The sequence below is a fragment of the Chrysemys picta genome, chromosome 16, assembly GCF_011386835.1.
Source record: "Chrysemys picta bellii isolate R12L10 chromosome 16, ASM1138683v2, whole genome shotgun sequence".
Lineage (NCBI taxonomy): Eukaryota > Metazoa > Chordata > Testudines > Emydidae > Chrysemys > Chrysemys picta.
The window spans coordinates 28,659,130-28,674,230 of NC_088806.1; the positions used below are offsets into that span (position 1 = coordinate 28,659,130).

The 15,101-nt window shown below is 52.9% G+C and overlaps 1 protein-coding gene across 6 annotated transcripts; it reads left to right on the top strand.

Annotated features, from left to right (window-relative positions):
• Positions 1 to 949: 949 nt before the first annotated feature.
• LOC135976097 (centromere/kinetochore protein zw10 homolog) lies at positions 950 to 14,958 on the top strand. Of its 6 annotated transcripts, XM_065570659.1 has the most exons (5): positions 950 to 1,059; positions 4,449 to 4,523; positions 10,936 to 11,044; positions 12,406 to 12,507; positions 12,806 to 14,958. In XM_065570659.1, the coding sequence occupies exons 1-5, from the start codon at positions 1,049 to 1,051 to the stop codon at positions 12,812 to 12,814; spliced, it is 306 nt and encodes a 101-aa protein (XP_065426731.1). In that variant the 5' UTR covers positions 950 to 1,048; the 3' UTR covers positions 12,815 to 14,958. The 6 variants fall into 6 exon arrangements, 4 of the variants coding, with proteins under 4 accessions (XP_065426731.1, XP_065426730.1, XP_065426732.1 ...); XM_065570658.1 differs by lacking the exon at positions 12,806 to 14,958 and having other exon boundaries at positions 12,406 to 12,798; XM_065570660.1 differs by lacking the exons at positions 950 to 1,059; positions 12,806 to 14,958 and adding an exon at positions 1,453 to 2,759 and having other exon boundaries at positions 12,406 to 12,798.
• The last annotated feature ends 143 nt before the right edge of the window (positions 14,959 to 15,101 follow it).

Below are 15,101 nucleotides of genomic sequence, written 5' to 3' on the forward strand. Positions count from 1 at the left end.
AAGGCGCGTTTCTGAACTCAGGGCGCTTACATCCGAGCCCCCTTACACAGTTTTCCACAAGGATAAAGTGCAGCTTCGTCCACATCCTGCCTTTCTCCCTAAGGTGGTTTCTCCTTTTCATATCAACCAGGATATATTTCTCCCGGTCTTTCATCCTAAACCACATGCTACTCGCCAGGATCAACGTTTGCATTCTCTGGACGTACGCAGGGCCCTGGCTTTCTATATTGACCGCACAAGGCACTTTAGAAAGACGACGCAACTCTTCGTTGCAGTGGCCGACCGAATGAAAGGCTCACCGGTCTCCTCACAACGCCTATCCTCCTGGATTACGTCTTGCATCCGGACTTGCTATGACCTGGCAGGTGTCTCAGCACCGCACCTCACCGCTCACTCCACGAGGGCCCAAGCTTCCTCGACGGCTTTCCTGGCGCAAGTTCCGATACAGGACATTTGTAGAGCTGCGGTTTGGTCGTCAGTCCACACATTTACAGAACACTATGCACTAGTGCAGCAGTCCAGGGACGATGCTGCCTTCGGATCAGCAGTTTTGCACACAGCAATGTCTCACTCCGACCCCACCACCTGAGTTGGGCTTGGGAGTCACCTAATGGAATGGATATGAGCAAGCACTCGAAGAAGAAAAGACGGTTACTCACCGTTGTAACTGTTGTTCTTCGAGATGTGTTGCTCATATCCATTCCAAACCCGCCCTCCGTCCCCACTGTCGGAGTAGCCGGCAAGAAGGAACTGAGGGGGCGCCGGGTCGGCTGGGGTATATATTCAGCGCCATGAAGGCGCCACTCTAGGGGGCTCCACAGCCGACCCGCCGGTGTTGCTAGGGTAAAAATCTTCCGACGATCGTGCACGCGGCGCGCACACACCTAATGGAATGGATATGAGCAACACATCTCGAAGAACAACAGTTACAACGGTGAGTAACCGTCTTTTCCCTTAATCAGCACCAAGAAATGCAACAGCTCCTGCATGTAGTCTGGTGAGCTCACCCCCAGGATGCTGTGTGCCGGCTACCTGGACGGGAAAGTAGATGCCTGCCAGGTGAGAGCAGGGAGAAAATAGCCCCTGTTGTTAATAGGCCGTGGGGGATCGAGTCCTCCCCCCACTGAGGAGCAGTGTGATGCTGCTTACTGGGGCTGGATCCCACACGGTGTCTATCACATACATGAAAATGGGGAAGAGGGTGGGAAACGTGGCTCCCCATCTAAATGAAGAGGGGTCCCCCCTCTAGCCCCTTACCAGAGAGGGCAGGGCAGGGGCATATGAAGGGTGAGGTGGGAGGGTCTTGGGTTAGAGCAGGGGCACGTTGGGGGTGTGCTGGTGCCCTGTGCAGAACTAGTGAGAGGCTGTGGGTGTCAGGGCGGGGGCATGACGGGGTTTGATCTGACCCTTTGTTGAACGGGGGCGGGTTGTGTCAGAGGTGGGGTTGGGGGCATGGCAGGGGTGTGCTTGGAGCTAATGCACAGGCCCCCTTCATCCTGGGGAACAGCGGGTCACTAGAATGTAGAAGTGCAGCCACCCCCATGGTTTAAGTTAATGTTCCTTTACACAGAGAGGGCAGCCGCCCCACTGCGCCAGCGTACCAAGCTGCAGCGAGCATGCTTTTTCTCTTCAGCTCTTCTAGCTCAAGGGCTGTTGCAGACGGCACATGTCTAGGAGAGAGTGACAGAGAGCCCCTCTGTGTAGGTATGGGTTATATGAAACCAGAATTAACAATCCCATCTTCAGACACCCCTGGGAGTGCTGCTTGGAGGGGGGCAGGGAACCCCTCTCCATAGTCTCTGGTTCCCATTATGTCCACATCAGGCACTTTAGGGTTTGTGCAGCCCTTTTGGTTTCACACGTTCTCCTGCCACCATGCCATGTCCTTCATGGACTGTAGGTACCAGGAGCTGGTGCTGCCCCAGCACTCACGTAGAAGTGTCTCCTACTGCACACTCAGTCTGGTAAATGCAGCAGGGTCACAGGCAGCTGTCCAGATTAACTCTATACCTCTCCTGCATCCATTGCAAAGCAGAAATGCAGAGGAGGGAAACGGACAGTTGCTCTCAGGAGAGTTCCCTGCAGTTGCATAACACAGCATGGAAAGTGGGTTAATCTGTTTCCTTTGCTGCTATTTCATAAAATGAGAGATTGCGAAGGGAATTCTCTCAGTCATATGTTCCTTGTTGTGATTAGTTCAAATATTATTCAATCAGCCAAAAAGAACCCCATTTACCACTCACTGATCCCAGGTTTACTTTGAGCTGTTTTAAATATTTAATTGTAGTGAAGTCTGCAGGAAAAGAATTGCCAGTCTGTGATACAGCTACAATCTGTGCAGAGTCAAGCCAGAGGTCAGCTGTCTCTCTTTTAGCTAATCCCCCCTTCAGCTCCCATTCCACCTGAATAATACACTCCCACCAGCTGCATATGATTGATTTACTGATAGAAGTGTGGGGGAAGCAGATAAAATGCAGGTTAAAGACATTGAGATGCAGTTTATCAGCATCTATGTATAGAATCACAGGCTGAGAAGGGCTAATTATTACTACAAGCACCTCCACTGTAGTTATGGAAGGAGAAGATGAAAGGAACAAATTAACTGGGAATGGTCATCACATTATTTCACACTGGTTGATGGATTAGCTCCTGTTGTGTGTGGGAGCAGATGAGGACAGCAGCAGGTTCTAATGCAAGCTTTTCTTCAGCAGATATGCTGTGTTGCTTCACCTCCCAGAGAGAAGTGAGTCTGAAGAAGGGTAAATGTTAGCTATATTTCTACCTTTACCATAAGGGTGCAGGGCCTATTCTCCCTTTCAGGATGTTCTGCAGAGAGGACCAGGCCAGTGCTGGCAGTTCACATGGGCCTTAGTTCCAAGCAGTCATAGTTTTGGATTACTGAGGTACAGGCCTCTTGCAGTTTGCTCCCCTAAACCCTAGTTGAGACAATTTGGGGGATCTTTCTCTGCAGTTGTATTAATAACCATAGGGCAGCAACCATTTCAGTGTGGAGGCTAGCAGTGTAGTTTCCTTAGATGGTGGTGGCTTTGTGCAAGCAGAAAGGAGAGAGAATAGTACAGGCTTAGCCATTTACAAGAAAAATACTCAACTCTCCCCCAGAAATCCAAAAGGTGGGTACATATTCATTTATACTGAACCTAAATAGGGTGTGTGTGTTGCCACAATGGTAAGGGACAAACCCCAATGTTTCTGCTCTGAAGGGCAGGCACTTAATTTTAGCTACATCAGGAACACCAGAGCAGGTGGGAGAGAGAGAACAGCTAGTGATTATCCTAGGAGATCACTTCGGTAGAGGGCGCTCCAGATCTGATTTCTACTACCACACAGCAATAGTTCAACCCTGAGGCTTCCAATTTCTTCAGCCTCATACTTAGAGGTGTAGTCCAGTCTGACTTTGGGAAGGCCCACTTACTGGAGCAAGCAGCCATCTATCTGCCTGATGGCCTTGCAGGCCTATGCTCAACCATCATCTACTACTAGACAAGTCCCTCAAGCTACACTGCTCTGGCACATCTCCCCCACACCTTCTCTGAGGTCCTATTAGCCCAGGGCTCAGTTCTCTGCTCTCCCAGTGAGAGCCTGAAGTCAACCAGCATGTACAGGTTACTGGAAGAGAATCCTGCATCCTTCACTTTTAGGATATACAAATAGCCTCAAAGGCTTAGCTCTAGAGCAGCAAATCTCAGTGGTTCAGGAGCCAAATTAGCAATCATTACCCCAAACATGCCCCAGTGGTGTGAATTCATTGTTTTGTTTACTCTAGATTCATCTTTAAACAGTACAAGATGGAAAACCTTTAGTTTTTATATGTTCACAGCATCATCAATGGCTTTGTACAAATGAATATAGCAAGAGCATTCTGAGGGATTAATTAAATCAGTGTATTAATAGGGGCTGCAACAAGCTATTTGCAGCTTGCAAGCTGCAGTCAGACTATTTGCTCTTGAGTTTGATGTCTCAGAAGATGTCTTTCCCTAACTCTTGCTGGAGAACCAGGAGGATAGTGTTCTCAGGGAGGTTAACCAAGCCAGCTGGGAGGGATTTTAAATCTAGCACCAATTTAACCTCCTAAGCAATGGGAAAACCACCACCTTATAGCTGGTTGGAAGTTTTGCTACAAGTTTCACCTCTCCCCTCTATCCCACATCTTCCCAAAAACACAATTCAAGACTTGTGATTAAAAGTAGATGCTTTTACTGGAAAAAACAGACCCTTGAAAATCATTTATTCCCCTTGTTCTTGAGAAATGTACAAGAAAGTTAAGTTTGTCTGGAAGGTAGGGTGACAAGAGGAAGTGTGAAAAATCAGGATGGGGTGGGGGATAATAGGAGCCTATGTAAGAAAAAGCCCCAAATATCAGTACATCTGATTAGTGTACTGGAAGGTCACACAGTAAGTCAGATACATTTCCCAACCTGATCTTCCAGGAGAGCCAATCCCCTCCAGGCAAGAGGAAAGGAAGCAAACATTCAGGTCACTGCCCCCTCCTGCAGAGAAGACAGGTGAGTGAGGGTTTCTCGGGTGCAAAGCAGGAGTAGACCTGGCTGGGGCAGCCTCTGGAGCAGGTGCCAAGCTTCCCCTTCAGACAGCTTTTCAGAAGCCTCCAAAGGGGCCTTTACAACTGCCAGCTCCCAGCAGGCAGCCCCCCGCCCCCCTCCGCATATGGCACCAGCCCCCCCCTGCCCGAGAGCCGCCCCGCCCCCCATCCCCGCTCCGGCACCAGCCCATCGCCCGAGCCCCACACAGGGCCGCCCAGAGGAGGAGCAAGTGGGGCAGTTTGCCCCGGGCCCTGTGAGCCTTGGCTCGGCGGCGGTCCGGGTCTCCGGCGGCGGGGACCCTTCAGTGCTGCCGAAGACCCGGACCGCCGCCGGTGTATCAGCACAAAGTGCTGCCCTCCCCTTTTGCTACTGGGAGCGGTTTCTGCCATGCAGCGTAGCAGTTTGGTAAACTGTTTGTTAACTTGCTACCGCCTGTCCATGGGGTTGCGAATCAGGAGGGGATGGGGTAGGTGGTCAAAAACTATCCCGATCTGCTTCCTGACTGGAGTGGCCGCTTTCATTGAATTCGTGAAAGGGGAGGTAGTGTTTGTAGGTATAGAGCGTGCCCCTGAGCCCAAGTGGAGACCACAGTGGCCCCTTTTCATTTTTTCCACTGGCTTCTCCTTGCTTAGTTCCAATGACTGGGCTGCTCATGCACCTGTCACTGGTCCAGGGATGGTTGCAAAACGGGAGGGATGGGGTTGTGGTGGAAAACGCTCCCGGTCTGCTTCCTATGGGGGGGATGGTTGCAAAACGGGAGGGATGGGGTTGTGGTGGAAAACACTCACACTCTGCTTCCTCTGGGGGATGGTTGCAAAATGGGAGGGATGGGGTTGTGGTGGAAAACGCTCCCGGTCTGCTTCCTCTGGGGGGGATGGTTGCAAAACGGGAGGGATGGGGTTGTGGTGGAAAACACTCCCGGTCTGCTTCCTCTGGGGGATGGTTGCAAAACGGGAGGGATGGTGTTGTGGTGGAAAACACTCCCGGTCTGCTTCCTCTGGGGGATGGTTGCAAAACGGGAGGGATGGAGTTTGTGGTTGAAAACACTCACACTATGCTTCCTCCTGGCTAATGTGCCAAATTGATCTATTGCATGATTGAGGCATGCTGTTTCACTTTTTTTGTGTGAATCCGTGAAAAGGGATTTTTTTGACTTTACTCTTCCAATTTGCATCATATACAAAGCAATTTTGGGGGCCCCTTCCATAAAAAAAAGTTGCAATACTCTAGTAACATGTATTTGGAAATGTAAAAAATAACCAGTGAAATACATTCAAAAAATAATTTGTAATAATTTGAAAATACACTAAATCCAACATTTGAAAACGTTAAATGCTTTAATGGGATGTAGACATTTGCAGTTACATAATGGGCTCTCACTGGGTGATGGTTGGTGCAAATGGGCTGTCGCTGCCTGGGGGTGGTGCTGCTTGCCCAGGGCTCCAGGGGGGAGCTGGGCTCTGGGTTGGGGGGCGCCCGGCTCACAGGGGCTGGGCTCAGGGATGTGGGGAGATGGGGTCAGGGGGGTGTCCGGCTCAGAGGGGCTGGGCTTGGAGCTGGGGGTCATGGCTGTGGGGGGATGGGGTCAGGGGGTTGTCCGGCCCCTCCCTTACCATGCCGCTTACCCCCTCTACCGGAGCCTCAGCATGCCACATCCAGGACGCCGGGGGATGGGATGGGGGAAGACGGAAGTGTGGGGAGTCTCCGACATACTCCGGGCCTGGGGCAAATTGCCCCACTTGCCCCCCCCCCCCCTCTGGGCAGACCTGCTGAATAGTCATGACTGGGAATTGGCCGGGGGGAGGGGAGGGGAGGGGTAGTGTAGCAGATGACAATTTGAGGTGAATATTCTCTTGGCCAGATTCTACTGGGTTTATGGTGCTGTGTGCTATGGACTGGAGTGAATAACAAAGAATCTGTTTAATAATTATTCTCTAAATTCAGCTTTCTTCTTTCTCTCTGTGAATTATCACTAATTCAAAATAGTGGTGTGCAAGTTGACTGGATAATAATAGCATAATCTCTTATTAGAACATTGTAAACCCTACTACCTGTTTTTTATATAATACACTCACTATACATAATACAAGAAATCCCTGATGTTAGAACCTGGCTATGCCGCTGCTGTAGGGGGCTCATCACCCAGCAGCTGGGGGCCACCATGTGGGCTCAGCAGGGCTGCTGGCCACAGGGCCAATGGCTGTGGGTGGGATCTCAGGAGTCATGTCCCAGGGATATGCCCCACTCCCCAGCACTGCTCCAGCTCTGAGCTGTCTCCACTGCCTGGGACCTGTGGGGTCCCACCTGCCTCCCCAGGGAAAGAGCCACCTGGGATTGGTGCAGAGGCTGGGCCAGTCTCAGCCAGTCCCAGAGGACGGCTGGGGGAGGGGGAGAGTGTGGGAGGCTCAGCTGGGTCCTGCCAGGCATGTGGGTCCTGAGGGAGCCTGGCCCGGGTAGGCCCTGCTCCTGCTCCAGCCTGGCTGATTGGACCCCCAAGGGCCTGAGTTATCCTGCCCCAGGACAAGCTCTGGCTGCGCTGCCGGCTCAGCCTGGCAGACACAGTCACCTCCCATCAGGGCCGGGTATTGTGGCTGGGGGTTAGGGTGTGGGAGAGTAGGTCTCTAGTGGGTCTGGGGGGGTGCTGTGCAGTGGGGGGTGGGGAGATCTGTGTGTGGTGGGGCACTGGGAAGTGTGCAGGGGTCTGGGTGGGGCACTGTGCAGTTGTGGCAGTGGAGGGCACTGGGCAGTGAGGGAATCTGTGGGGGGGCTCTGGGCAGGGAGGGGCAGGGCACTGTGCAGTTGTCGGAGGGCTGTGGGGGGTCTACAGCTAGGGGGCACTGGGCAGTGAGAGGATCAGGAGGGGGGTTCAGAGTGGTCTGTGGGAGGGCACTGGGCATGGGGGTTTGTGGGGGTCTTTTCATGTATTCACACACAAAAACGTGAAACAGTGTGCCTCAATTGACCAATAGATCAATTTGGCACATTAGCCAGGAGGAAGCAGACCATGAGTGTTTTTTACCACAAACCCCATCCCTCCTGATTCGCAACCCCATGGACCAGTGATAGGTGCATGAGCAGACAAGTCATTGGAAATAAGGAAGGCGGAAGCCAGTGGAAAAAATGAAAGGGGCCACTCTGGTCTCACCTTGGGCTCAGGGGCATGCTCCGTACCCCCAAAGCTTACCTCCCTTTTCACGGACTCACACACAAATACGTGAAACAGCGCGCCTCAATCGTACAATAGATCAATTTGTCACATTAGCCAGGAGGAAGCAGATCGACCAAAGGGGCCACTCTGGTATCACCCTTGGGGTCATGGGCCCACCCCTAAGGGGAAGAAGCATGATGGGAGCACAGGGCCGGGCTGGCCAGTGTGCGTCTGGCAGCTCCCGCTTTGTAAACAGTGCCATTGTACTGGGCTGGGTGGAGCAGGATTGTTCCTGCCGTGCCATGACCCATCTCCCATTGCCCCCGGCCAGCCCGTCGCTCTGAGGACTCTGCCCCCCATGCCCCATGTCCCCATTTCCCCCCTGGGGGACCACAAATATGTTTAGCACCAGGCCCACAAAAAGTTAATCCATCCCTTTTTGGGGTGCAGGCTCTGGGATGGAGTTGGGGTGCAGGAGGGTTGCAGGCTATAGGTAGTTTGAGTGAGGGGTGCAGGCTCTGACCTGGGGCATGGGATTGGGGTACAGGAGGGGGTGCAGACATGTGGGCTCTGGGAGGGAGTTAGCAACTCAGCACGTTATACAAGAGAAATGAACTGCAGTGATTTCATATAGGCATAGAAACTGATAGAAGACACTTTTACATATTCAAAATGTGAGAGGCAGAGTTGGAGGGAGGGGGTGTCTGTACAATATTTCACCGCATTCAGTCTCCTGGCTGGATCAGTAACGTAGCCATGTACAGGGCTGCCCAGAGGATTCAGGGGGCCTGGGTCAAAGCAATTTTGCGGGCCCCTTCCATAAAAACAGTTGCAATACTATAGTAACATGTATTTGGAAATGTAAAAAATAACCAGTGACATACAAATTAATTTTTGAATGTAATAATTTGAAAATACACTAAATACATTATTTAAAACATTAAATGCTTTAATGGTATGTATACATTTGCAATTACATAATGGGCTGTTGCTGGGTGATGGTGATGGTTAGGATGGGGTCGGGGGGGGTGCCCCACCCCTTACCATGGCGCTTACCCCCACTCCTGGAGCCTCAGCGTGCTGCGACCAGGAGCAGCCCCGGACAGCGTTGGAGCCACGGCGCTGCAGTGCGCCAGGGCCGCTCCCGGACGCGGCACGCTGAGACACCGGGGGAAGACGGAGGCGGGGGCAGCCTCCGACATATTCGTGGGGGCCCCTGCGGAAAATTGCCCCACTTGGCCCCCCCGTCTGGGCGGCCCTGGCCCTGCAACATTTGTATAGGATAGAGAGGAGCTGCCTTGATTAAGCTTTGACAGGCTAGGAATTGGAGGCCTGTGCCTTTAAGACCCCAGTCCCAGGAACCCGCCCCCTGCTCCGAGGCTGACATGCAGCGTCCCTGTGAGAACAACAAAAACAGCCTCTGCCCCCCCACACCCCTGGATTAGCGAGCACAGTGTATGGCTCATGCCACGGGGTCACTGTTCCCCCCCTCCCCCTCCCTAAACGGGGGTTTTGTACCCGCATGGGGTCTGGCAGTGTCGTCCCCCCCCCCCCGCCTTAACCCCGGCTCTCACCCCCCACCACCGATTTTTGCCCTTCAGCCCCTCTTCTGCCGCTAGCTACAGTAGCTTGAACCCCCCAGGCCAGTAAAGTTCTGCCCCCTGCTCAGACCCTGACAGCCCCCCGGTGCTATTTGCCCCCCTTAATCCTTTTAAACACCCCCAAAGAGGAGGCAGCAAATCCTTAGCAGAAGTAAGGGCAGAGAGAGGGCAGTGGCTACAACGAAGGTTACTGGGCATGCTCAGTTCGACTGAGCATGCTCAGTACACCCAAAGTAGCAAAACGGGAGCGAGAGCACTTTGTGGTGATACACGGGGCGAGTACAAGCGCCGCAGCTCCCCCGCTATGCCCCAGGCCTCCTGAATCCTCTGGGCGGCCCGGCCCCAGCCCAGCGCCCCTGCCCGAGACCCCCCACTCCCTCCCGCCCGCCGCCAGCCGAGCGGCCCCACGGGGCCCGCTGGAGCCCAGGGCCAGGTGCTGATACACCTGCTCCTTCTCCCGAGCCCCCCTCCCCGCAGCCTCTGGGCGGCTCCGGCGTTCTAGCCCCAGCTGGCCCGCGGCACCCCCGGCCCGGGCCCCTCCCCCGTCCGCCCCACTTACCGCCTTCGCTGCGCGGCCCAGCGGCAGCCCCCGGGTCCCCCTGGCCGAGAGGCAGCAGGTCTGGGGGTCCCGGTTTATATTCCCCGCCCCGCGGCAGCGGACCAATCAGACGGGGAGCTCGTTCACGCGCTCGGCGGCTGCGGACCAATAGAATGGCGGGGAAACAGCAAGACGTTCGAAATAGGTTTGTCCCACGTCGCAGCTCGTAGGCCCGCCCTGCGTGCAGCACTCTGGGAGTTGGAGTCCCGACCGGGCCTCCTCAGACACGTTCGTGAGAATAGGAGTCTCGCAGGAGGGGGCGGGCGGACTCACTTTCCCGTGGTGCCGCGCGGTGGCGGGCCGCTGAGGAGGGGGTGGCCGGGCGCTGGGTGCCCAGGGCTGCCCCGTCCCCCTCGGGCCGGGGGATCCGGGGGCCCGGGCCGAGGGGGCGCTGGGGGCGGGGGGGTGGGATCATGGGCGGGGGGCAGTACGTTAAGGCGGGTGAGAAAGGCTGTCGGGGGGGCGGGGTGTGAGCGTGGGGTGTGTGGGGGGGCGGGCTCTGGCGTGGGGGGCCCCAGGCGTTAGGGGGCGGGTAACGCAGGGGCGGTGCAGGAGGCGCTGGGGGGTGGGGCGCTTTGGGCCAGTGAGTCCCGCTCGTGTGTGCAGCGTGTCAGCGATGGGGGGGGAGGGGGTCTGTGCTGCTCCCACCCTGGCCTGTGAGACGTTCCCTTGGAGCCACTTGCTTTGTCCCGCTACCCGCGAAATCATTCGGCCCGTCTCAACCGTGTCGGGCTGCAGAGAGGGCTGCGATGGGAGTGGGAGGCTTTGGCCCCGTGGCCACGGCCTTGGGGTGTCTGTCTGTGGGTGTTTAGGGTTGCCAACCCTCCAGGATTGGCCTGGAGTCTCCCACAATCGGCATCAATCTCTTGGTGACTATTGAAAGCAACCCGGGAGGTTTTAATAGGCTGTTTTAAGAACATGACATGACGTCATGTTGGGAAAAAAATATCTCCCGGAATAGCTTCAGTCCGAGTTGGCAACCCTATGGGTGTTTGTTTTTCTGATCCTGAGTCCATCCCTTCTACCTAGGGCGAAGTACGAGTTCCTCCCGAGCATGCAGAGCGCTGAGGACTTGGTGTCACAAGTGGACTGTCTGTCCGGCAACATCGACCTACTGAAATCCAGGATCGAAAATGAGGTGACGCAGCAGCGGTTTCACTTTATCTGTATCTAGCAGCTTTCATCCTGCATCATCCCAAAGCAGTGCAACTCCACTGATGTGCAGCCATGAGCATGCTGGCCAGGAAGGCAGGGGAGGAGGATCGTGGCTAAGGATTCCAGGATGAATCGCCGCCTCTTATAAAGAGCGCCCTTGACTGAAACATACCGATGTATGATGTATCAGACCTGGGATAGAAATATGGCGGGCTGTAGCTTAGTCAGTAATTATGTAGCTGAATGGTTTTCCGTGGTGCTCATCACAGTAGTTTCGGAGCCCCTCGAGTATATTAATGCATTTATCTTCTAAGCCTCACCGCATTGAGATAGGGAGGAATCATTCTTATTTTGCTGATGGGGAAACTGTGGCACAAAGAAGTGGAATGACCTTGGCTAAGTATCCGAGGGGTAGCCGTCTTAGTCTGGATCTGTAAAAAGCAACAAAGAGTCCTATGGCACGGAGATTCTGTGCAGAGCTTGGAATTGAGCCCAGATTTTCTGTATATTGATTGCAAGACTGTCCTTCCCGTGGCCTCCTTATACTCCTGGACTAATTCTGCCTTGCCACTCTGGCTTTGAAAGGTAAGTTAGAAAGGCTCTAATGCAGGTGGGATATAAATCTGGATTTTTTCTTCCCAATGGAGAGTGATCAACTCAAAAATCATACGATGTGAAAATAACTTTTACATCTGATACCAGTTATGCTATGTTAAAAGTGAAAGAATCTTAAACATCCACTTTACTTGTCTCTGTTTATTTGTTGCTGTGTATTTAATTTATGTTTCTCAGAGTATACAATAACAATCAGTGACATCAGTTACACTTGTCTGTAGTCAATTTCAGCTTTGGGTTCCTAGTGCTGCAGTATTTAAGGTACAAACAGTGCAAGAGATTGTTTGTTTGTTTCTTTATTTAACAGTTTGGGGATCTTTTTTTTAAAAAGGGGAACACATCTATTGATCTTGCATGCCTATGGAAGCTTTTAAAATGTATAGTTAAACTGTACTTTTGGCTAAGTTCACATTGACATTTATCTCATTTAAAAGTAGAGAACTGTTAAAGGCACTCTGGAATTTCATTCAAAGACAGAAACTGAATATATACACATTTCTGTCACCTGCACTAGGTAAATACACTGGGGAAATAAAACCTTTTTTCCTTCTAATTTGTTTCCGTTATAATAACTGTAGGTGTTGTTTGTAACTTTGGGAGGTAGGTACGTTTCAGGCAGCACGCTGGTGTTGTCATGTCGGTGTTACTTTTGAAATAGAAATGGCTCTCCTAGCCTTCGGTTACTGTAAATGAACTGCTGAAGGCTTGATGTCTGTGCTGCTGTTCTAGGTCCGGCGAGATCTGAACGTGGCCATTGTGGAATTTACTGAACTGAAGCAGCAGCTGGAGCGAGACTCGTTGGTTCTGAGTGTGCTGAAACAGCTGCAAGAGGTGAGGAAGGAGGCTGGGAAAATGGCTTCAGATCGCAAAGTGTTTCTGTACTTTGTTCCACTGACCTCTTCCTGGGTCTCCATAGTGAATAAATAATCATGACTCTTCTGTCTCTATGACAGAGATGACCATCGACCTCCATTTACATTCTTTACCCAAAAAACCCCCAAACCAACCTTCTGTAACAGGATTTTATTCTTGCTTCCAAATTAGCAACAGTATTCACCCTTGTGATCTGAGAGAATCTCCCGTCCCAGAGCAGGGAACTGATTCAGCTTTTTGTCTGTTCTTTAAACAGAGCCACTAGGAGCAAAGCAAGGGACAGGCTGAAGGAGCAGAGCCATCCCCAGGGTGACATGCCAGGCAAAGAAGAGTCCAGGACAAATGTATCCCCACTACGCAGCTTTGTCCCAGTTAATATGTAGTTACAGTGGCTCGGCATGAGTTGAAAAGACGGAGGGAGCCGTCAAACCTGCCTGTTGCCAAGGCCTCTAAGGAGGCATCTCCAGCAGCCCAGGTGTGTTCTCTGGTGTAGCGTGAGGGGCAGCCTCGCTGCTTTTGCCTGTTGCAGCTGATCCATATTAAACAACTAGTGTTTGGGCAAAGGCTGCTACAGTCCTCCTGCTCTCGTGCAATGGATTAGCCCCATGCTTGGGCTGTGCGTAAGGGGCGTTCAAATCTCCCCTCGGCTTGTGTTAAGAAGGACGTTGGATGGATGTCAAATGGAATCTTCCTGCGCGTCCCCTGAGCTATGGGGGGTTTCATCTCTCTTGCCGGTGGAAGTTGTTCCACTTTAATTAAGTGCTGTTTAGGCCAGCACTTTACTCAGAGTCTCTCGGTAGCCCAGCGGTTAGGCTATGGGCTTGGCCTGTGAAAGATGGGGGTTCAAGTCTGCTGTGGTCCCTGTGCCTTCCACTTTGGGGAATAGGGCTGGGCTTGCTCTCCTCTTGCCGGTTGAAGCTCTTCCACTTTAGTTAAATGTGCTCTGGGCCAGCCTCGCAGCAACCCTCACTCTCTTGTCCAGTGGTTAGGATACTCGCCTGGGTTGTGGGAGATCCTGGTTCAAATCCCCCAGCTGCTTGTTCGGCAGGGATTTGCACAGGGATTTCCTGCCTCCTCGGCGACCGTCCTTTAGGGTGGGCCATCCTTGTCCGAACCCCCTCTCTTTCTCAAGAGGCCATTGTCTTCTTGGGCCGGAGAGGGGATTCGGACAGGGATCGCTCACCAGTGACTCTCCCCAGGAGGTGGCGGCCCCCAGTTCACACCCCTCAAAAGAGCAGGGGAGTGCCCTGGGGTCTGCCACAACCTGGGCGTGTATCCTGATCATGGTGGACAAGAGAGAGAGGGGGTTTTACTGCTCAGCAGCAAAGCCCCTTTAATTAAAAGAGCAAGAGGCCCAGTGACAGGCCTCTTGCTCAGCTAGGAGGGGTCTCCTCTCACACCTCAGAGGCCCTCCTGTCCCCCCAGAGCGGGGAGTTGAACCAGGGTCACTCACAATCCAAGCGAGTACCCTAACCCCCGTACCATAGAGGGACTTGAAAGGGTCCCTTGCTCCGGTTAATATATAGTTAAAGTGGAAGGCTTGAGCGGTAAGAAATTGAGACGCCCATCCCGTCTCTGGGAAGGGATTTGAACCAGCACCTCTTTGCTTCTTGGGGGAGTACCCAAACCACAGCACTACAGCAGGACTCACACACAGCCCTTGGCCCAATTCTCATGTAATATTTACTGAATGGGTCCTACCTTCAACAGAAAGGACTGAGCGAGACTCCTCAGCCCACTACCTCCTAGGCAGGCACTTAGGCCATTCGGTTGAGAGGTTGGCAATCAACCTGCAAATCCCTTCTCAGGGAGCATAAAGGGGATTTGAACCGGCATCTGCCCTTTTCTAAAGGCAGGCGGCCAAACCACTGTACCACAGATGGACTCACAATGTAGGAGGGGCCCAGTGACTATTTAATTACCTAATGACATTGGCCCACCTTCAATAGGAAACACTGAGGGAGCCAGCCCATTGGAATACCTCCTAGCCCAGCACTTAGAGCATTCACTTGCCAGGTAAGAGATCAAGGTTCAAATCCCGTTTCAACCAGCATAAAGGAGATTTGAACCCCAGTCTTCCACTCGCTGGGCACACAGCCCAACCACTAGACCACTCTAGGCTGCTTGTTGGGGTTTTGACCCAATGAATATGTAATGAAAGTGCAGCGGCTTCAACAGAAAAGAGCAAGGGAGCCCCCGGGGCAGAATACTGCCTGGCCCAGCACTTAGAGCATTCACTTACCAGGTAAGAGATCGAGGTTCAAATCCCGTCTCAGCCAGCATAAAGGGGATTTGAACCCTAAGCTCCCACAAACTGACCACAACCCCAAACCACTAGGCCACACAGGGCTAGTTGCGAGACTTGCTTCCCAATGAATATGTAATGAAAGTGGAACAACTGCAGCAGAAAAATGAGACGCCATCGTCACCAGGTCCTAACTAGCACCCCTCTTAGTCCAGCAGCTGCATGTTCATTCACCTTGGAGACAGGAGATGGCTCTTCAAGTCCCTTCTCAGCAAGCTGAGGAAGGAGTTGAACCTGCATCATCCAC

Bases quoted from the DNA above. Each gene is read 5' to 3' on its own strand.
- LOC135976097 (XM_065570658.1), top strand. The intron at 4,524-10,935 runs GTGAGTGAGGGT...CCTTCTACCTAG, and splicing joins CCCTCCTGCAGAGAAGACAG to GGCGAAGTACGAGTTCCTCC. The intron at 11,045-12,405 runs GTGACGCAGCAG...CTGCTGTTCTAG, and splicing joins AATCCAGGATCGAAAATGAG to GTCCGGCGAGATCTGAACGT.